This window comes from Myzus persicae, unplaced genomic scaffold (genome assembly GCF_001856785.1).
Source record: "Myzus persicae strain clone G006 unplaced genomic scaffold, MPER_G0061.0, whole genome shotgun sequence".
NCBI classification, from domain to species: domain Eukaryota; kingdom Metazoa; phylum Arthropoda; class Insecta; order Hemiptera; family Aphididae; genus Myzus; species Myzus persicae.
In genome coordinates, this window is record NW_019104089.1 from 391,461 (window position 1) to 414,669 (window position 23,209).

Consider the following 23,209-nt stretch of genomic DNA (forward strand, 5'->3'; position numbering starts at 1 on the left):
TATAACATTTCCAATCATATTAGCTACATATTAGTAGTATGATTAATAATGTAAAACCAAAAAAACGTCCAAAAAATCAAAATCAGAACAGTCTTAAAAGCTAAAGTAAAGGACATTAGTTTTCTTTGGTAATTTTTTATCTCGTGGGTTTTTGTGCTATTCAGTTTTCGGGTATTTTCAGTGGAATTCTTTTGTGAATTCCCAGAGAAAGACTTAAAATTCTTATTTAGAGCTTTAGAGACTTTGAGAACAAAAGCTGCCTAACCCACTCTCTAGCTAGATTCGTCGCATATTTTTATTTCGAGGTAAGAACAATATTTTTTTGATAGGTACATTAAGTGCTTCTATCTAACGGAGCATTTGATAACTAGGTTTAGAAATGCATATAACACCGTTAGAGTGAAATGTATGCACTGAAAAAATCAATTTTTCCGATTTCAAAAAATAGTGTTAGCAGGTTACTTTTGATCTCATAGCCTATAATGATAGAAATAAATAAATAAAAAACAATTCAAAAATGGAATAATTTTATTGACAATTTAAACTCTTGATACTACACAACATAAAATAAAAAACGTACAATGAACATAGTTAAATAATATTATTTTCTTATAATATGACAACTTTTAAGGATATTGATTCATCAAATTACACTTTATACTAAAAATCTTAAAATAAATAAAATAATTGTACGATAAAGTTGATTGCTCACGTTTGATAATGAATGAGTTTCGTCAGGGTAAAACTAAAATATTAAATTAACAACTGTTAGAATTTGTCCGATGATTATAGACATTTAAAACACCTACTTGCTGTTGAAATGTTATGGCATTATGTTGTAGTTCTTTGGATAACATCGCGGAGTGTTGAAAATGAACATTAATGTCAGCAAGTCCATGAATAACCATATATTTTTTGTTACGTAAACCGTCAGAATTTTCTATCAAACTAGCATTTCGATAACTCTCGAAATTTTCGTTGTATGTATCCATAAGCCGTTCGGTATATATTGAGTCTAAAAGTTTGTTCAAATAAAGATAAATATAACATTAGTCCATCAGTTAAAGACACTCAATTGTTTACTCTGAGCTGTCGCATTTTAGAGTTATTTTCGTTATCTATAATATCAGCATAGTTTCGTCATCAAGTATATATATTATGATAATATAATTAATGTACAGGTAAATTTTCTTAAATATTAATGTTTTTCCTTAAAATAAGAATTATACCATTACCACTTAACGTTCAGAAGTACGGCTAGACGAATCATCTCCCGTCATCGACTAGCTCTATTAGCTTACTAATAAATTATGACTAATAGAAAACTGTAAATGAATATATTCTTGTTTCCTACATCTTACCTACCATGGTTGATACGCAATCATAGGAAATGAGTCTTCGATAACCTTATATCCTTATAATATATAATATTATAATTAATAGCTCATAGGCGCCTGGTTTTATAAAATTAAAACGGTTGCCCGTGCTTTTAGAACTCTCCATTTAAAAAAGTGTTATTTCATATATTATCGTTCATCGGTGTCAGGTTTTTGGAGTTTCTCGCTAAATGTGAATATATTATATAAAAGTATTATTATCTCACTACATTTCAAAAATGGTTAAGACTCCGCAAAACTAATAATTAAGAACCTTCAGGCCAAGTTAAACGTCAAGCCGCCACTGTATAAGTACCATATTTATGAATAATAATACTATAGGTATTATACAAATTGCAATTTCACCACCAATGATTACAATACTAATTAAAACTAAAAGTGGGCAAGTGGGTATCGCTCTACAGTACATTAGTTGTCGAGTGGGTCGCTGTAACGGATGGATTAAATTTAAATTCAGACTATATATTATTACGAGGTCTATTTCATGATATTTTTGTGATTTAGTTTATTTATGAGTAATTTATTTTACTTGAAATGGCATTTTGTATTTGTGTGTGTAAAATATAAAAATATACTTAAAAAGTATCATGTACCCATGAATAATATTTTTAAATTACAGAAAAATAATTAAAATCTTTATTCTTCGTTTAAATATCAATTTCGTTCAAATTCGAACTTAAAATAGAAATTAAAAAAAAAATATGTTAGTATAATTTTTAGATGTTTTTGGTTTCATTATGAGCTATTTATGAATATCCTTGTTTTACATTTTCAATCCTTAGCTATACAAATATTAATAATTTTATAAATTTTAAGAGTAATTTTCAAATTTTTCTAGATTTTGATGAATTTTGTAAACATTTGAACTTTAAATACTTATAAAAAATAAATCGTGCCAATGTATCTTTATTATTTGTTAACTGATATTATAAAAACTTATGAGGAACCTTGTATTAAATGCTCAAGCATCTCAATCAAACGAAAAATTGTATTGACATTTAATGAAAAAAAAGCTAAAAAATGTAAAATTAAAAATTTCTATACATATCTCAAACGTTGTCAAATTATTTTGAAAATTTTATTTTTTATATAGAAAATGATAAAATAAACATTTGGTTAGAATTCCAATTACCTGTAAAATAATAAATATTAATTTAAATAAAAAATCTTAATATTTCTAGCGGGTGCTTAGCCCCTTTCAAAAATTTTAATCAATGCTCGAGCCCCAGGGCACAATGTACATGGTGGCTGTCATAATTATTGTATATTGTTATAAAATAATACTGTAGGTACTCAGCGCCGTATTTAAGGGGTGGTTCGGAGGGGCAATAGCCCCCCCTGGAATATGTCAAGGGGGCGCCAAAATTTTTACGGAGACTATAAAAAAGTTTTCGCAAAAATTATACAATATTTTAATAATTAAAATATAATATAATACAAAATACTAAATATTATAAATTATTATAATTATAATATATTATAATTATTATAGGTAATTGACAATAATTGTACAATATTGTTATTTGTTTCCCAATCTATAACCGCGGAATATTACAACAGCCTCCGAATTCCGAGCGGCAAGCACGGTCACGGCGGATATTATTTATTTTTTGCCGTATCGGTATCGCCCGTATTTCCCATATCACTGGTAAGTAGGCCCCCAGAATTTACGGTTTGCTAAGAACAACAATAATTTATAATTATAGTATTATACTCATATCCATCGGCCATCATACGATAAGAATAATATTGTTTTATTGTTTTGCGTTCATTCGTTGATCGTTCCTATACTTATTACTTGTCGTATGATCATATCGACTATCGTCAAAATTGTACTGTGTTTTGTCTGTCTTCTGTAGTGCTGTTTTGTGAAGTCCACAGCAAAACTGATTTACTATGTTTAAGTTTCATTTATAGGATTCATATTAAAATATATTATACTTAATATATTTATTATTGATATAAAATGAATCAAAAAAAAAAAAAAACTTTGCGGAGCTGCAAACATAAAAAGAAAATTGCAAATTGAAAATAATATTTCAAAACTTCCAAAAATATTTGATTTTTTTTCAAAAAAAGAAATAAAAGGTAAGTATTTTTAGCAACTGTCGGTTAGGTATTAGTTTTATGTTTTATAATTTAGCTCTCGTAGTTACATTTAATACATGTTTAAAATGATTAATATTAATTTAGTTAAAATTACATTAATACAATAACTTCATTATACACTTTGTTGGTTTAAAAAAAATTTTCAACGAGTATTAAAATTAACCACCAACCCTCTTAAAGCCCTATTAGACATGAGTAAATTTATAAAAGAAAAACAATTCGTTACAATTTGTCCTTATGTTGATGTAGCTTTAAGAATGTTTCTTTGTAATTTGGCCTCCAACTATTGCACCGAAAGGTCTTTTTCTACACTCCGTAGAATAAAAAATTATTTAAGATCATCTATGTCTACAGAAAGACTTAATAGTCTTGCAGTTCTTAACATAGAAGCTACTCTTACTAAAAGCTTAAATTGCCTACTCAGATGTGATAAAAACATTTGCAGCAAAACAAGCAAGAAAAAAACTGAAGTAATGATTTTATATATTATAAGGAATTTGATAGTATGTTATAGATTTTATATTTCATTAGTATATAACCTAAATTCTGTTATTTTTTACCTAGCAAGAACAAAAAACTGAAGTAATGATTTTATATATTATAATGTATTTAATAATATGTTATATATTTTATGTTTATTTTATATTTTATTAATATATTACTTATATTCTGTTATTTTTTACATTTTTAAATATATTATTAATATTTACCAGGCCACTGCATTTGCTTAGTTTTTTTTTTTTTAATTTTACTTAAATACTAAACACAGACACCACTAATACCTATAATTAGTATTAGTAGTATTACTTACCAACTAGTTTTAAATTTAATTATTAGCAAAGTGGGCAGGAGGGGGGGGCGCTAAAATTTTGTTGCCCACGGGCGCCAAAATCTTAAATACGGATCTGTTAAGGTACTTGTACAACTACCTAGTACCTATAAACATTTTACTCTGCTGAGCTATACCTAGTCTAATGTAGGTACGTAATAAATAAATAAATAAATCGGAAACTATAATAATAACAACTAACAATAATAATAAAAGATAAAACAAAATTAATTTATACAAAACCATAATATATCCAGTCCGTGACAGGTGCTACAGACAATGCGCATTTAAATATTTCCTCGACATCCTTGGCTAAAGCCATACCGGCAACGTAACCGCCAAAACTCCATCCCCAAATTCCAACTTTATTTTTGTCAACGAACGACAGATTGCTTGATAGAAATCTGTTGAAATTTAAATTTAATTACATTAAATATTACCTATAGGTAATGATACTAATGTAGGGGGTATTTAGGTATTAGGACATGTATTTCGTATTACAGTATTGATTAGGTATACATCATTAATTCATAAATCATTACATATGAATTAAAGGAGAGTATTTTGATCAAGGAATTGATTTTAGCAAAAACATCGAATAATTTATTGTTTTTATTAAAATTAATTGCCATCCGATAACAACCTTAAATCATTGACCACATAATATGATATTGACTATCATAAAAACAAATATAAAAATATATAAATTTACTGTTAGATTAGGTCATACCTATATCTGTGTAATGTAGGTATATATAGTTCTAAAATATAATCATTGTGTGATATTTTACTTACTTTGCGATAATGGTTTGATCATATATTTCAGTTGAACCCAATTTCTTATAATTTGCAAATAATGTATTACTACCTCTTCGTCCTGTTCCACGGCCATCGACTTCAGCCACAACAATGTCATGGTTTATACTTAAATACATGTTCAGATCAACATCGAACTTGTCCAATGCCACATTAAACGTGGGACCACCGTAACTATATAAAAAATAAAAACAAATTAAAAAAATATTATAATAAATTATTAATTATTATTAATTTAATTGTCAATCCATTTGATGATTTTAAATAAAGTAATTAAACCTGATAATCTTATAATACGAGTAAGTATATCTGCTATAATACAGGATGAAAGTATAGAACCCACTGTAATATGAATTACAAGTGGGTGGTCTAAAATTAGATACACCAAATCCATAAATTACGAACAGGGTATAATGAAATTATTATTAACCACAAACTCGATTTAGTCCAAAAGTGCTTACATTAAAGACTAAAGTACAAATTCACTCTGTGGTTACTTATATTGAACTAACCACCTAATAATCTAGAAGGTTCATATGCATCACTTAATAATGGTATATTATACATAATTTATTACGTTTTAATGTTATATATAAAGGTACATAATAGATAATGAATCAGAGTGCTCCGCTGTGTACTAATTGAGTCCCCGTACCTGAACGGAAAAAATTAATATACTAATTGAGTCCCGGGTACAAACGAGACATATACTAATTGAGTCCGGGGTTAGGAAACTAATTGTATACGAATTGAGTCCGAGGATTATTTTGAGTAAAATATAAAATGACCATCCACACACAGCGAAAATTATGCCGCGCGTCAAAAGCCGCTCCACACGGATATACCTATATATACATATTATAATTATATTATTGAAACTTTGTCCAAAAGTAAACAAAATACCAATAGTATGTAGTTATTATTTTCATTCCGTGGATAGTAGAAAGAGGATATGACACCCCCTCCCCCTTGAGAACTAACATTTAGTCAATATAATATCTATTGCTGCAGTTCGAATTTAGTCAGTCGGCCAATATATATTATACACCGCGGTTATCTTTTAAAATTATTCAAATACCTATTTGTTAGTATTATCGCTAGCTATAAATATAATTATGGGCCTAATCGATTCCACTGTCCAACATCGTTTGGAATAATATATTAAAACGGAGTAGCACTATAATGATACTATCAGATATAATATATTTAATATATTTTTATATTAAGTAGTATGTACATTTTACAACTGTCATTTATTTGTGTTACCTAGATTATTTTAATATAAATAAGTTATACGATTTATAATAAGTGTTCATAATTGTATGTTTTTATTGTATTTATTTAAAGTAACTAAAGTTTTACTAAATAATATAAGTGTTATTTTTAATTTAAATGATTAATAAGTATTATTACCAATCCTATTAATCCTAAAAATGACCGAACCCGATAAATTTATACATAAAAAGGTCGTTTTAAGCTCCCAATTTTTCGCATCACGACTGTCATCAATCCTCCCTTGCCTAATTATTTACTATAATTTTATTATGATGTATGATGATATATTCAAAAAAATATTTGCACATTGCTCTAATTATTATTTGATTTGAGTCCCTGACTTTTCGCAATCTCCTTAACACAATATCAGCACGATTGTGAAAGCTTGAAATACCTATCCCAAGTTCTTTGAGCAAATATTGGACGTACACAAGGAACACGAACACCACTTGCAATTGGAAGTTAGAACGATTTTTTCCTGACAGCATTTCATCGTTGGTGACGTTACTTGAGCTCCTTATACTTTTCCTCAGGCACCTATAACTTTAATAATCTTCCACTAAATGCAAACTAGAGTCTAAAAACCCGACGTTACAAAGCCGACTCAGCCAAACCGAACGATTGATACCGAACCATTTATTTGTCATCATATACCTCATTAGTTATAATATTTTGAAAATACTGGCAGTAGGCTTAATATGAGGGCCTGACCAGTGTCGTACGCAGAGCGAGCCGTGTTTTTTTTATTCCTTAAACATGATTGTACTCGGGACGTTTTTCTACACTTAAACGTATATAAGAAATACAACTGGACATTGGACAGTCTAGGTTAAGCGGAGTATACCTATATAGTACAATAGTACATATTATATTATATATGTTATTTATAATATCATACAAATTATTTTACGACATCTTCCCACCAAATTCCTGCGCACGCCATTGGATCTAACTTCATTATTTCAATGCCCGAATGAAAAAAGACGTAGGTAGGTCATATCATATAGTATCGTAAATTTAATGGCTATATCTTTCAACGGAGTTGTTAATTTTACAGTCCTTTTTTTCACACAGGTACATATTATTATAGCATAATACATTAATGCCTTTATACCTATACTTACGCGTAAATTAATAACGGATATTTATTGCCCGATGAAGTATCAACAATCGGTGGAATTAACAATTTGACACGAGCTTCAAAGTCATCGGTAAGTGGAACATTTAAATACCTCACGCTAGGTAAAGCGACATTTTTTAATTCTGTAGTCAGTTTTTTATTTGTTTTCCAAACAGTAATATGATCACCATTCTTGAAAAAAAAATACATGTTTATACATTGGTAAGATGGTAAATAAATATTAATGATAAAAACTATTGACTAAGCTGCAAGTGTATCATTTATTCATGTGACCAAAAAGTATGGAGTATCCTATTATTATTTTAGTATTATTTGGGTAAGATATAAGTTAATACTTAATTTTGAGTTGTCAAATTTATTTTCATTATTTTTGAAGTATAAACACACTGTTACATGTTATATAGTTATATATATTTAGTTTCATTTTTTAAAATTTTTTTTTTTTAATCTATTACTTTTCCTATTTCATTAAAATAATGATTATTAGATAATGATTCATAATATTTTTTGTCGAAATGACTAATGTCCCAATATACCTACAGGTACTTACCTAAACTAAATTAAATTAAATTAAATTATTTTTCGATTAAAATTAAAACATTTTTAAATCTATTTGAACATCACAATATATTACCATTTCATGGTTTAATGTTCATCGATATTAATATTTTTATTTTATTCCCAAGATATATTTTCTATATTTTAAATAGAATTCGTGTATTTAATATATTTTATACCAATCGCCATAATACGTACCTGAAAGTCAGTTGTTGTGGTAAACGGGACTAACTGTATACGATTTAACTATAATTATTGTAAAAGAAACAATTTCTTAATCTACAATCAACATACGTATTATAGCTACACGATAATATTATGATAAAAGCAGATTTAACTAATAATAATAATGTAAGACAAGTGCATACAGTTTTCATTATGTTCACGTAAGGTATGTTTGGCCCCGTACATATGTGTGCGTAATAAGTATTTTTTTCACTGAGCAGTGCGCTGCTGAAAGTGCATTCCGTGTTACAAGTCAAACATTCTGGTTTGGCCGGCTGTTGTTTCAAATCTATATGCACTCTGAACAAATGCTGTACTTCGGAACTATGCTCTATGTTGGCTAAATAATATCTGGAAAAATTATCACAGCAGATAGTATTAAATAACAAACGATCAGTAGAAAACAATTTACGGTAAAATAAATTGGAGTAAAAAAAAATGTGTCATAAATTTATACTAATAGGCGCCTAGGTAAAAATAATGATTAGGTATATGACTTAACAATATTTCATAATCATCTTTGGTTTCAAACTTAAATGGGTAATTGTATTTATGTATATAATATTACCTCGGTATAATAATAACATAACATTATGAATTATGACGGCATATAATAAGGAGGAAATGTTCTTTTATCTTTATTTTACTAATTGTATACATTGAAGGAAAAAAGATAAATTATTATTTTGTTAATATTTTAGATTCTGAACTAAGTGAGGAAGTTATTGAATATTATTATAATTTATAATATGATTTTTTTTAGTTTTTTGCTGTAAAATGAGTGTTTTAATGTAACCTTTCCATTGGAAAATGTAAGCAGGTACTATCAAATTACTATATAGGTACACGTTGGAGATGAAATGCCAGTGATTTTCTTATTAGTTTCTTTGAGAGTAAAAAAAAACTATTAGGGAATCCAAAAAAAAAAAACGAACATATTTTATTTATCAAGCGCTTTTGTTATTTACCTAATGGCTTATTGTAATTCAAAAAATAATAATCCTAAATCTTGATATTTTTACCCAATAATTATGATAGTATTGTGTGTAAAATATAAACAATTCAATCCTAACACAAGTTAACTAAATGAAATAAATCAATATTTTATCTCCCATTTATTAAATCGAAATATATGTCATATAATATACTGCTAAAAATATTCGTATGTGTGAGAGAAACTCAAATAGTAATATAAACGTCTTTAACATGACATAATACACATTTTCAAAAACATTAACTATACTAAATTATTATTTTATTATTATTACTATTTCAACTTCTTATTATTAACTCTAAGCTATAATTTAAGTACCTAGTATGGATTACTTAAAGTTTTCTTTTTATTATTATTCTGTATATTTTATAATTATATAATATTCTTGTATGTTTATTTAGATAAAAAAATAATAATTAGAATTATTCCATCAGTAAAAAATTATTAATATTATTATATAGTAGCTATGCACTTAACTAGGGCTTACATATAATTCAATTCAAAGTCCCATTTTATGAGTTGGTCGACTTCAAATTTGCCAATGGTTATTGGCATTATTTTGCCACTCGATATCACGCAAACATGTCTGTACATATCACCGTCGTCTTGTTCTGTTGGATACAATAACGCAATCTGGTTTTCGGGATTAATCAAGAGTGACTGTCGAAAATTGAGCCAACCGTTTTTTTGTTGAAATTCCATCATCTGTCAAATACAATTTTGTAACTATGCTGTATACCTACATGACATTTTAAAACCCTACAGTATTTTCACTCACTTCCTTAACTTCAGCCGTATTATTAGAAATATGGTAATGTACGAGATGAGATTCATTTTGAATTCTATTCATCCACATTACAAACAAATGTTCATCGCCCGACCATCCAACTGTATATAGTATTGTCTCATTACTAAAAGAAACATAATTTTGAATGTTTTTAAGTGCTTAAAATTTCTTTTTGAGTTTTAATGTCTATTATATTAAACTTTAAGTAGCTACATTTTAACTTTTAGGTACTCCGTACACAGTACACATACATACTATCGAATATCGTTGTGTTGCCGGTACTTACGTATATTGTTTTACTGGTTTTATCGGTATAGGCGTGGGTTCGTCGTTTGTTATATTTAGAATTTGCACGAATAATTCAACGATTGGATTGGGGTCATTAACCTGTAATATTTAATATTTTATTATTTAAATTAATTACATTATGTTTGTACGTATACTATTTTGATATAATACTTTTGGATAATGATAACTAAGAATTTTGCTGTATTGGTCATACATAGTATCTGGTATGCCATATGTTGGTAAATATACCGTTGGTACCAATTTTTCATTAAAAGTCGCGTAGGCTAAATTTTTTCCCCGATTAGAAAACCACATTGCAGAATTCGATTCAAAGATTTCTTCTAAAAAATTTAAAAAATAATCACTATACTTTTACATTATAAAGGCGTGATTATAAAGGTTAAAATTATTTTAAAAAAATCTTTCGTGAATAAATATAGGCACTTTATATATATATATATATATACATTTTAATTTCTATGTTTTTATATTATTTAGTATTATTATATTATTAATAGGTATGCTATTATATTATTGATGAAAACGTCTTTTTGGCGATAGCTTGGGTGAAGTGACTATATATTGATTTTGTTTCTCTTACACGAGAAGTAAGTAGTGACTGACTAATCAAAAATATTATGTGTTACATGCACTTTATTATACAAGTATTTCTGAGATCAAAAAGGATTCAACTATAATATATTATGGCCTGTAATATAATTTAGACCATATGGTTATTCAAAATATATTATTTATATTCTGAAAATCACACTATAAAATATGAGATATAGGTACCTATATAAATTAGAAATGTTTGTATTTACTTAAGTAAAAATACGACAGTAAAGTATTAAAGTTGTTGTTTCACAAATGCAGATTATTATTTGTGAAACATTGAAACTTAGACATCATTAATTTATAATAAATGTACTTTCCTGTGTACACCCAATCAGGGATACCGTTATACAAATCTTGAGATCCATGGAAAGTTATTTGTTTAACATGGTTTGGTTTTGCAACTGTGGGTACATAATATATATTGTAGTTGTCAACAATGACGAGACTTGAATCAGTAGGGGACCATTTGGCGATCATTATTTCTCTTGGATTATGTTTTGTATCTCTAAGTGTTACTTGTTTCCTGACAAAACAAAATAAAATTATTGAATAATATATATATATATATATATATATATGTAGCCATGTAGGTTTAAAGGTACCAAGGGCTAAAACTATACATATTAGTATATAATGTACACATTTGTTTCTTTACTTTGAAGAAACTCTACTTCCTAAATTAATACGGTCTAAATGTATTAAGTTTTTTGCACTGTCAGCTAACTGAAAGCAAATTCATCACAGATCCAACAAATTTTTTTATCAGTTATTTACATTCATATGGGTAAAGGTCATAATATTTGGTTATTTACGTATTAGTAAAATATTATACAAATTACTATTATTTTTACTTTTAGTCGTAACTCATACTCCACTCATTATCATAATTCGTGGCATATGTATTATATATACATATATATGTTAAGGCGTGCAATGTCCATTTTAGATTCTGAGCGGAGCAATGAATGTATTGATTTCACAATGTGTTTTTTTTAGTTTCCATGTGTACGATAAGTATGTAGTAGAAATAATGCTTCGATTTACAACTTCAGTCATTTTTCTGGCGGGGAAGTAAATCTAGTTGGTGCACTCAAATGCATCGTGCAAACAAAAAAAAAAACTAAGAAAAGATTGATTTTTATTTTTGGCATAACTCAGAAAAAAATAACCATAGATACATGCAATTTTCACTGAATGACGAATGTTCATAATACAATTTTATATACACCATAACATTTAAAAAATATTTTGATTCTTGTTAAGCTATTTATAAGCATAGGAAAATTTAAATTTTTATTTTTTTTTAATAATTGTTGATAACAAATGTATTGCTAACTAATCAAATATTATAATCGAGCTGGTAACTGTTGTTAATGATGACCTACATAAAAATATATCTTTAATAATTTTATTATGTCATAAACTAATAAATATTATTTTATAATATTCGTATAAAGTCTATCTAATTAAAAAGTTATTAATTAGTTTATTATACATTTGCACTGCTCTGCGAACAATCAAAAAACCTAAACTTTCCTTGTTATTAATGTTTTGTGTCAGACAGTTTCTCTAAATTTCAATATAATTTTCAATATTTCAATATAATATATAAACTCCAGGGAAACCAAGTAACAATATAAGTAAGGAAAGAACATAAAACCATGTCCTAAAAAAGGCGTTTGAAAAATAAAAGAACTCTTATCATTTTTCAAGAGAGCTAGTAATATCCACATAACAAGTTGGCACCTCCACCGCCTTGTAGTAATTACTTTAAGCAAATACCCCGAATTTATAGGTAAAATAATAAAACTTGTATTAACATTTAATATTGATAATTCATAATTTATGTCAATCAACGGTATAAACGGGAAAAAGTCTTCGATGTTTTCTTTTTAAATATGAAATATTTTTTAAGTTTTTACTCTTTTGAATAACAACTAACATTTTTAATTTCATGTTCCAAAGCAGAATATTATTCAAACTATTTGATTTTTAAAAACAAATTTTAGAAAATTAGTTTATTAGTTTAAGCGTCTTCAGTTTAAATTATTAGCTGAGTAGACGAACATTTTGCGGAGTGCCCCTGTACCACTCACTCCATTTAATGAAGTTTTAAATATTTGAAAAAACCATAAGCTACTTGTCCAAAATTTGGTTTTTATAAATCAAAGTACTCTAAAAAACGTTCTGTCTTTCTGTAATATAACTATTTATATACATACTATTTTTCATTCCTTAATTTAAAGAATTACTATATTAAATTTGATTTATAGCGCCTATTATTATTTACTAGGTACATACTTAGTCAATAATATTATTCAATGCATATATTATTATTAAAAATGTGTATTCATCAAAACAAAACGAAAAGGCATGTAATAGATTCATAAATACGTTAACTAGTTAAATGCCTTAAACTTACCCAGATTTAATGTTGATTACGTCATAGGTTGCTGTCGATAAATAACTATAAGTCTTCGTCATGAAAAAAAACATTTCAGATAAAATAAAACTTTAAGATTGAATTTATGAAATTATGAATATTATTTATTCAGTACATTTAAACAAAAATAAAAAAAAAACAGAAAATGTTATGCTACAAATAGTCAGATACCAAAGTTAAGTGGCCAACTAAGGCGAGTTTTCTACATTTCAAAGGAATGAAATGTTATTTCATTCTAAAAATGATTAGATCGGAGTTTAGTTTAGTCAAATTGTTCAAGGTTTTGTTTTAAACAGATGCCTCGATAGCTGTTTCTTCACCATTTGTTTTTTTATCTCTCTGTTAGTTTTTCAAAATCTACTAGAAAATGTGTAAAATAATCACTCTGAATTTAAAAAATGGACTAATACATAATATTTTAAACGCTGGGAACTCATCTTTTAGTTTTTTTTTCTTAAGTATGGTATCAGTAAAGTATAGGTATGCAGTAATCATTTAGTGTCCACTAACATTTTCTAGTCATGCCCATAGGCATATAATAACAAGCATGAGAATTTTGGATTAAATTATTTCAAACATTCTAATATGCCAACTTATAAACTTATATATAAAAATAATTTGATGACCATTTAATATTTAGATAAATGTTAGCTGAATAGGTATAATAAGTACAATAATTAATAACAAAAGAAGCATTAATTTTTTCTATCTTTTATTCCATTGGTATATTGTATATAAAATTATGAAAAATATATTACATTTTGATTCTTTTTTTTTTTATCAGTAAATACTCATAATCACAAGAAAACAAGAAACGTTTAAGAAAAAAATTCTTCTTCTCATTTTATTATTCAGTTATAATTTTGTTTAAGTACAATACATGGTTTTAATTGGTTACTCTAAAGCAGAATATTTTTCAGAGAATTTTAAATTGTAAAATTAAATTTCGATTAAGTACCTTGTTAAAAAGTTGCCTATATGTAAGTACCCCATTTAATGCTTTAATGAGCCGAATCGAGTGACACAGTTGAACAAGAGAACTTTGCAAAATGTCGCTCTTGCTCATTTAAACTTTAAACAGGTACCTTCCAATTGACTAATGGTTTAAAATTTGATGTATGTGTATATAATTTCTCAGAAAAATGTTCTTCTTTATCCATTAAAAAAGAAAGTTGTTATCCAAAAAAGTAAAGACTTCAAATATTATAAATAATGCATAATAGTTAAGACTATAATTTGTTCATAAAATGTTTTTTAATGACTTCAAATTGTGCAAAAAAATATTTTGAAAAACATTTATAGTTTTTAAAACAATGAGCTCGTGTTTATTCTCAGAAGAATTTCTCCGTCTAAAAATATACATTTTGCAATTTAAAAAAACTTTTAATGTATCACATGTAATTTATATTTGATCGATAGGGGGGCCACATTAAAATGCACTAGACATTTTAATGCCCAGAAAGGATGGAAAACATTTTTGACTAATAGCCCTACTATAGACTTTGTAATATGTAATAAAAATATATTCATAATTGAATAAAAAAAATTACCTTATTGAGATTATAAGCTATTAATAAGTATTTTTTGTCAGCTGAAAGTGCATATTTGTGACAGAGTTTCATATGCTAAAATATTAAAATTTAAATGAACACGACATTTAACATTTATGGAATCGTTCAGTTATAAATTTATACTTGTATGTGTGTTTACCTGCATTGAATTGAATGCTAAAACTGATTTAATCGATTTATTAACATCCAATAAAATAATATTTCCGTTTTCATCCCGTGTCATTATATCTTCATCTAATTGGTATAAAAATCAAAATTAAAAGAACAATAATAATGTTCCACATAGATAATATTTTATTAAAAATATAAACAAAAAAAATACAGATAGAAACATATTTAATGAGTAGGGTTGGAAAACTAAACCTGGTCAAGTTAATCAATTTTTTAACTGGTTAAAGTTAAATTATTCTAAAATAAAATATTAACTATAAGCTAAGTTAAAGTTGATTTTAAAATATAAATAAATTTGAGTAACTAAGTTAAGTTACTAATTTCAGTATAATAATAATAACTTAATTTAAGTTAAAAGTTATGTTACTTTTTTATATATACCTATAAATGTACATATAATAGAACAGTAAAACCACCTTACAACGGAATCGCTAGGTACCAACTGATTTTTCTGGAGTTACATGGAGACATTGGAGACTATAATATACAGTACCTATATAGACTGTACAGCACTGTTGTTATTTTCTATTGTAAGTAAATTTTCATCTCATAGGGGGTCCGTTATAAGGGGGTTTTGGAGGCTGTTGCATACCTATCATTGTAGAGTGCAGTTCGTAAGAAACACACTGTATACAGGTACAATACACAATATTATGTTTACATTTGTACGAAGATAGCCGTTATTTAGGTAGGTACCTAACAGAAAAAGGACAAACATTAAAACAACTTTCCTTGAGAAATGCTCAGAAATCTTTTTTTAATAATAATAAGTAATAACTAATAACACATGCATTTTTATGTACCTACCTGAAATCCATGTTGCTTCGAAATCAAGTAGGTTATCGTTCAATAATGTTTCAAATTTAAGTGATCTTGATTTTATAATTTGGGGTTTAGAATATTTAGGCTCATCGATAGTGAAATAAACAATGATGGTTATTATCGACACGATAAAACAGAATGATAACCACACCGTAATAAATCCATTTCTAATTATCCATAAAAAGTATTCCTGAAAATATAAATGAAATCATAATTATATCATATCAAATACGTTTCAATGATTATTTATAATTCACACTGTCTATTACATTTTCTAAAATAAGATTGAATAGTCGATCAAGAGATTTCAAGTAAAAAAAATGACTTACTTTATCAACCACTTCCCAAATCCCCCTTAGAGCATGTACCTACGTACTCTTTGTAATCAGCACCGTAACATATTGAAATATTATGAAGTTATTCAACGCATGTCTCATTAAAAAGTCTCATATATTGGTATGTTATATTTTAATTATCAGATTTAAGATTATTTTTTTTTTCATCTAAATATTAAGCAAAAATAGTTTTATAATATTTATATGAAATTCTCGTGATGTATGTTTAAAAAAGATGAATCTTCTACAATTGTTCTTAAGACCAGTTGTAATTGTATTAAATAAATATTTTAAGCTTGGAAATGACTACATAATTAATATTAATGAATAAATACAAAATATAAAGAGTTCATTATATTGTATTGCAGCGCAAGTTAAAAAAGGAATATTGTGTGAATGAAGATATTGAATAGGCGACAATACCTACCTACTGTTAAATAATAAATAATATCTAGTATAACCAAATATTTCCTAACTAAAATCCTATTTTTGAATATTCGGTGCATACGGTATAGTATAATTACTATAATTATCTGAACAAGTAATTTCATATTTTAAATTCGTATCTCTAATCTCATTATTGTACTCAATAAAACTATAAGTATCTGTTGATGTATAATATTCATTTTTATCGCTAAATTAATTTAAAATCATAAAATAAACTTCAAGTTGCAAAATAATAATCATTAATAATTCAATATTAATTCACTTACCATTATCAAATGTTGTATGTGACAAAATGTATACACCAATAAAATTGTACAATGACTGAAATATACAACAATACGACTGCATATAGTATACGTTTGTATGCATTAATGTGTTAAGTATGACTGCTTAGTATTCACTTAATGACAATACAACATACGCCTGAAAGCATATGGTATTTAAACAGATGTTTCAACTTTCAGCATTATGCTATTTGATAAATATTTAAATGTTCGCTTTTATTAAATCATTTTATATTGAACGTACAAGGTACCTTGTACCTCATAGTTTTTTGATAACTGATCGGCGAAGCAAATGTAATTTTGTTTGGTTCATTTTTGATAGTATTTATTCTTATTTAAAAAAATGTAGATTGAAAACTGAATAAAAAGTAATAATAACAATTATGTAAATAGATACTAATGAGTAGAGCCCACAATTATATTATGCATTTGCATATATTTCTTTATCTGTTTAAAAAGTAGGAAGTTAAGGCATATATTTGAATCTTAGCCTAATGAGTTGGTGTGAAAAATTGAATTTTGCATATTTATGCATATTATGGAACATTTTTAAAATGCCGTGTATATTTTAGTATTTTTTTCAATACAATTCATATTATAATGAAAAAATAATAATTTTTTAAGAAGAAAAAAATATTATCAATTTAGGTATGTTCAACTTCATTAAAGAAATATTTTTTTAATAAAAAATAACGTCTTTTTGAGAAGGTAATTATTTTCCACTTTAAAACACAATTCAAGTGTAACTCTTTTGTATCACACCAATTACTAATGTCTAATACGATCATGCTAAAGCAGTTCAATATCTTGCGAAGTCCTTTTAATACAAAATAGTTATTAGTTTAAAATTATTAACAAAAAAGTGGTAAGCTCGAACAAACAACATTAAGAACATATCATTAACATACAAATTGAAATGAAATAGAGCACGATATGATCCATGAAGATAGTGGAGTTAGAGGAAGGGGGCAGTTATCCACTCAGATATAATACAAAGGGGGAATATTATAATCCCCCAACACATTAAAATTAAAACGTATACAATCGTAAATTAAGTAAATGAATAAATAAATAAATAATTAATAATAATAATAATAATCGTAAATTACACTTACGTACCTATTCTAAATTGGACCTATTTTCATGAACGTCCGGAATGTGTAGAACTTCACAAAGCAAATCAACATTTGGAAATTTTTGTTAAACTTGTAGGTTATAATTTTTTTTAATATTTCCAAACATTTCTTTCCTCTGTGAAGTTTATTTTATTTTATTTTTATACTTTATTTATTTATAATTATTTAAGTATTATGTTACTTTTGAATATAACTTCAGTCTTCAGGTTTTAAGTAAATAAATTATGTGTCTTGTTCAAATATATAAATATATAATTCTCATATCTTATATTATAGTATACTACCTATATCAACATTCAAATATATATATATATTATATATTAATAGATACGTTTTCTGTTATCAATCACATATAAATAAATAATAGTGATTAGGTAGTTTATGTTTTGCCCCGGCCCCCTTATCAAAAATAGTTCCTACGCCACTGCTTGAAGCTGAATAAACAATGTTGGAGTTTAGTTGGTAATTGGGTTCAAAATGTATTAGTTAAATTATCAGAAAATTACCCCTAAAAAGTCAACTGCAACTTGTTATTAAACTTTCATTGACCTGTATAATTTTAAAATGTAACACATTTTTTTTTTATTGATCTAAAGCCCGGCAACTATGGCCATTAGCTGGTTTTTCAGGGGAAACGGTTGATTTGAAACAGGTATTTGTATGTGTGGCAAAATGTGTTGTTAAAAACCCGGGTGATCACCGATCACCCATCCGAGTGCTAGCGAGGACGGCCTGTACGTACACTCAGAGCGTTGCAGCAGATTGAGCGTACGACCACGCCTCTCCAAGCTAACAATACATTTTTAATATTACAGAATTTATCAATGAATTAATAATAATTTACCCATATACTCGTATTATAACTAAATTGGTTTGTGTACAACAATATTTATAACATTTTGATATCCAATAAAGACAAATTAAAAAAAGTATATTATTGATAGTTCACTTATATAAAAAAAATGAAAATATTTTAATATGAATTTCTATAAAATAAAACAGTATAGCATAAATCAGGATAATTGTATACGACAATTGTATATGATTAATTTGTATATTTTAAATGTGTATAATTAATAATAGGTCCTAAGAAAATTACAGCTTAATAATATTTAAGACTGAAGTTATGAATGAAAGTTCATTATAACGAATAACAATCAATTCACCGATAAAATACAATTTTGTTATTTCATTTATAAATTAAAGACTCCCTTTATACGAAAATTAAAATTGTTAATACAAAATGTAAGATATATTATTATATAATAAATAATTTATTCTATAATAGCTGAAGTTTAAAGGCTGAATTAATAGACATATAAGCATTCAGTACTCAAACAAGTAACAACCTAAAGTGTAGAGTAAAAGGGTAGGAGAGTGGGTACCTCTCTGCTGAACAATGAGTGTCGAGTGGGTTACAGAAATGGTTGGTATTAATAATTTGAATTCAATACAGGTATGATGTGGCGGCTTGTATGGAAAAAACGATTCTGCGGGGACGGTTGTCCTTTAACAAGTATATTTTATAAAATGTTTTTTGATACTGTTATAAAAGTAATTTATTTTACTTAGAGTATAATGGTAGATTGATTTAATTTTTGCCAAAAGTATTGGATTTATTCTATGATTGGTGTTTAATTACTCTAATTACTATATAATTTTATAATATTATTGTTATTACCTAAATATTGAGTTAATAAAATATATGGTTATATGGTTGTTTTGCTTACAAATGAGAATTTTTTTACTTTTGTCCCTAAAAATTAAACAACTAGATCTAATTTCCTACCAAAAACCACACTCAAAATTAAAAATCAAAGCCATGTTTACAAAAAGTAATGACAGATATAAAATATTTTTAAAAAAACTCACACATCATTTTAAAATCATTACATTCATCTATCCACTCAGAATTAAAAATATAATCTAGTAATTAACAATTTATTAAACTTCTTTATTAATTATTTATCAAACTAAATTTAATTGTTTTGACTATCAAATTATGTAATACAATATAATTTAAATAATATTTTTTTGGACTTCATTGTTCATAACTTCCATAGTTTTATTGCATAAATGAGAGAAGGTTTGTAGTTTTCTAGGCACTATACATTTTGTTAAATTGTTGAAAAGATCAAAAGGATCTTGTAGTGCAAGACCTGCACCCTGAAATTTATTTTTTAACATTGTACACCACTCAACACAGTTACCATTTTTTTTTTGTTAAAACCTAATATATCTGGTTTTAAGATTGGAACTTCGTGAAAATAGTCTTTAGGTATGGCTTTTCCAATAGCTGGACAAAAAACAAATTTCTTAAGATATTCAAAGTCTGAATAATATTTAAAAAATCCAAATAATAAGTCCCAACAAGAAATCATTGGCACTTCCCAAATTTGTTTGGCTTTTTCTAGAGTGCAGAAGGTACAATCCCAATCTAAAAGAAATAGAAATATGAATTAATGTTTAATATAACATTATAAATATCTAAATATGTAGGTATACTAAACATCTGTACCTAGTTATTAAAATAGATAGTTACATATAATAATGTTTAGTTAGAATTTTAATAAAGGTATACCGTATGCAATGTATACTGTACATGAATACTTATTTCAAAAAACAATTTACCTTCTATGAACATTAAATCTGATTCAGATGTATTCTTTGAATAATCTGCATGCTCTCTGAGTAATTTTAATGGAGGTACAATTTCAGTCACCATCAAATAATAGATAACCAACCATGCTAAAGCAAAGCTAGTAAACATACTTTGTTTTTTCATATCATTTTGTAACGCCCAACGTTTAACGACTGCACAAACTACCCAGTGAACACGTTCATCCAATGATAAATACAATCTGAATTGTCAAATAACAAACTGAGAATATTAATTTATTAATTAATTTAATAACAAATCGTATATTATTTACCTGACTAGTTTAGTGTTAAATGTACAGAGACCACTTTTGAAAGATAAATCACAATTTAGGCCAGTAGGGACATGTAAAAATTTGACTATAGGCACATGTGCCCTAGTTATTTGTCGTATATATTTATATTCATTATTTTGACAACAAAATATTTTTCCGAAGTAACGTACTAGTTCCTTTTGAAAATAGCGATTATTACTTAATGCTCCGCCAAAAGTTCCAGCTATATAATTTCATTAAAAATTAGGTTGGTCGCATAAGTCCTTTAACAAAGTATAAACTATGACAAAATAAAAACAGTTTCAGTAGAACATTTGAAAATTATATTAATACTACCTAATAAAGAACTAGTAAATAAGTATAAAACGATGGTATAAAATGACCAAAAAAAATTAAGTAATTCATAAACAAAAAATAGTCACAACTCGTTGAACACATTTTTTTCAAAATCTAATTTTGTTACATTTGTTATGACAAATTATTACATTTAAATACATTGCTGAAAAACACAACAAATTCAATACGCCATATTATTGAGCCCTATTATTGAACTTTTGCCACAATTACATGTCCTAAATCTGGGTATTTGGTGTATTTGGTGCTGAACAACCATAAAAAATACATAAGTTTTGATTGATTTATCAGATTGTTGGAAAGCTTCATCGAATTTTCATATGTAGGATCCCAATGCCATGTGGTTAACTACACCTACAATTCTGTAATACAAAGTGCACGCGCCCAAAACATCTATTTCATGAGATTTAGTTAAATAAAAAATTAAGAAGTATGGGGATATATAAAAAAGGGACAGATATATCCGAGTTCTGGCCTCAATTAAGATTACCTTATTTGATATTTCGATTAATTAAAATATAATTTATATATGTCATGATGCTGCGGTGAAAACAACAAATACCCATTAAGAGGATGTCTGCGCGTTTTTCTCTCCCTGACCTACGTGCAACATGGCAAATTCTACATTCACAAGTATTTTAAAAATGTAAAATGTTTGTACATCTTAAAATACTCATAACTCGCCTTAAAATCATAATATATTAAAAAGCCTATGCGATACCCTAGATAATAATTTTACCTTTACATTATAGAAAGAGTCACTTCACTTTAATTTTAGAAATTATTATGATATTATAATCATTATTGTGAACGTACAATTTGCCATGTTGTGCAGGAGTCAGAAAGAGAAAAAAAATGTGCAGACATCCTCTAATATATTAAGCTGAATAGGTACTTAATTTCAATACCGAATTATTAATGTATGTTTTAAGGCTGATTGTATTTAATGTCTAAGTAAAAGATATTATCTTTTGAACGTGTTTGTTTGAGTGAAGGAGGTGTCCAGTGACAGCACTTCAAAACTTTTAGTTTTAAATATATAATATTAATATTACCGATAGAAAAGTATAAGTCCACGTCACTATCTTTAAGTGCAAGACCTGACATACGTGATCCAAAAAGATATATTTTACTTCCTTCAAAATGATAGTCAGTACACCTATATATTGAGTTTATTAACGAAATTAATCTATCTATAACATCGATGTTAGACATTTCTTGATTAATAATTTCTACGATTTGTGTGTTAATAGATTTTAGCAGTACTTCCTTACTTCCAAACTCGAATACCGTTGTTATTTGTAACTCGGGTAATTTGTCGTCTATAATGAGGTACAAATAAAATAAGATATTTCATATAAATGGCTACATATAAATATATTCGTAATGAAATAGTTTTTGTCCTTTCAAAAAAATGAATAGGTAATAAATAAAATAGATAATCTAAAAGGCTGTTTGTAAAAAAAATCCATTAAAATGCTTTTCATGCACAATTTCTTAGTGAGAACTTGAGAAACTTACCTTCATCTAATATAGTCGTACTAACAGTAATTTAATGTTTTATTTTCAACATTTTGTTGGTATTTAACATTTTGTTCATAACAGCTCTATAAATATTACAAAAATAAATAAATTATAGAATTTAAATAAATGCAATTTTTTTGAAATACTCTCAT

The 23,209-nt window shown here is 26.7% G+C and overlaps 2 protein-coding genes across 5 annotated transcripts; both read right to left on the bottom strand.

Moving 5' to 3' along the window:
* Positions 1-547: 547 nt before the first annotated feature.
* On the bottom strand, positions 548-17,221 carry LOC111038598 (venom dipeptidyl peptidase 4-like). Of its 4 annotated transcripts, XM_022321759.1 has the most exons (17): positions 17,093-17,221; positions 16,030-16,234; positions 15,191-15,285; positions 15,031-15,105; positions 13,460-13,512; positions 11,355-11,560; positions 10,591-10,760; positions 10,418-10,518; positions 10,123-10,255; positions 9,832-10,049; positions 8,494-8,701; positions 8,324-8,371; positions 7,551-7,738; positions 5,131-5,325; positions 4,579-4,739; positions 810-1,015; positions 548-745 (listed from the first exon to the last, which is right to left on the bottom strand). In XM_022321759.1, exons 1-17 carry the CDS (start codon positions 17,093-17,095, stop codon positions 656-658), a joined length of 2,355 nt encoding a protein of 784 aa, XP_022177451.1. In that variant the 5' UTR covers positions 17,096-17,221; the 3' UTR covers positions 548-655. The 4 variants fall into 4 exon arrangements, with proteins under 4 accessions (XP_022177451.1, XP_022177452.1, XP_022177453.1 ...); XM_022321760.1 differs by lacking the exon at positions 8,324-8,371; XM_022321761.1 differs by lacking the exons at positions 13,460-13,512; positions 15,031-15,105; positions 16,030-16,234; positions 17,093-17,221.
* A 3,044-nt stretch (positions 17,222-20,265) lies between these two features.
* Positions 20,266-23,106, bottom strand: LOC111038572 (terminal uridylyltransferase Tailor-like). Its single transcript, XM_022321728.1, is given in 6 exon segments — positions 20,266-20,469; positions 20,472-20,683; positions 20,878-21,107; positions 21,180-21,402; positions 22,589-22,855; positions 23,055-23,106. Coding segments are annotated over 6 exon segments (1,188 nt in total).
* Positions 23,107-23,209: the final 103 nt, after the last annotated feature.

Excerpts from the sequence above, each read along its gene's own strand:
- LOC111038598 (XM_022321759.1), bottom strand. Across the intron at positions 15,106-15,190 it reads TAGCATTCAATTCAATGCAG|CATATGAAACTCTGTCACAA; the intron begins GTAAACACACAT and ends TTAATATTTTAG. Across the intron at positions 746-809 it reads CCATAACATTTCAACAGCAA|TTTTACCCTGACGAAACTCA; the intron begins GTAGGTGTTTTA and ends TTAATATTTTAG.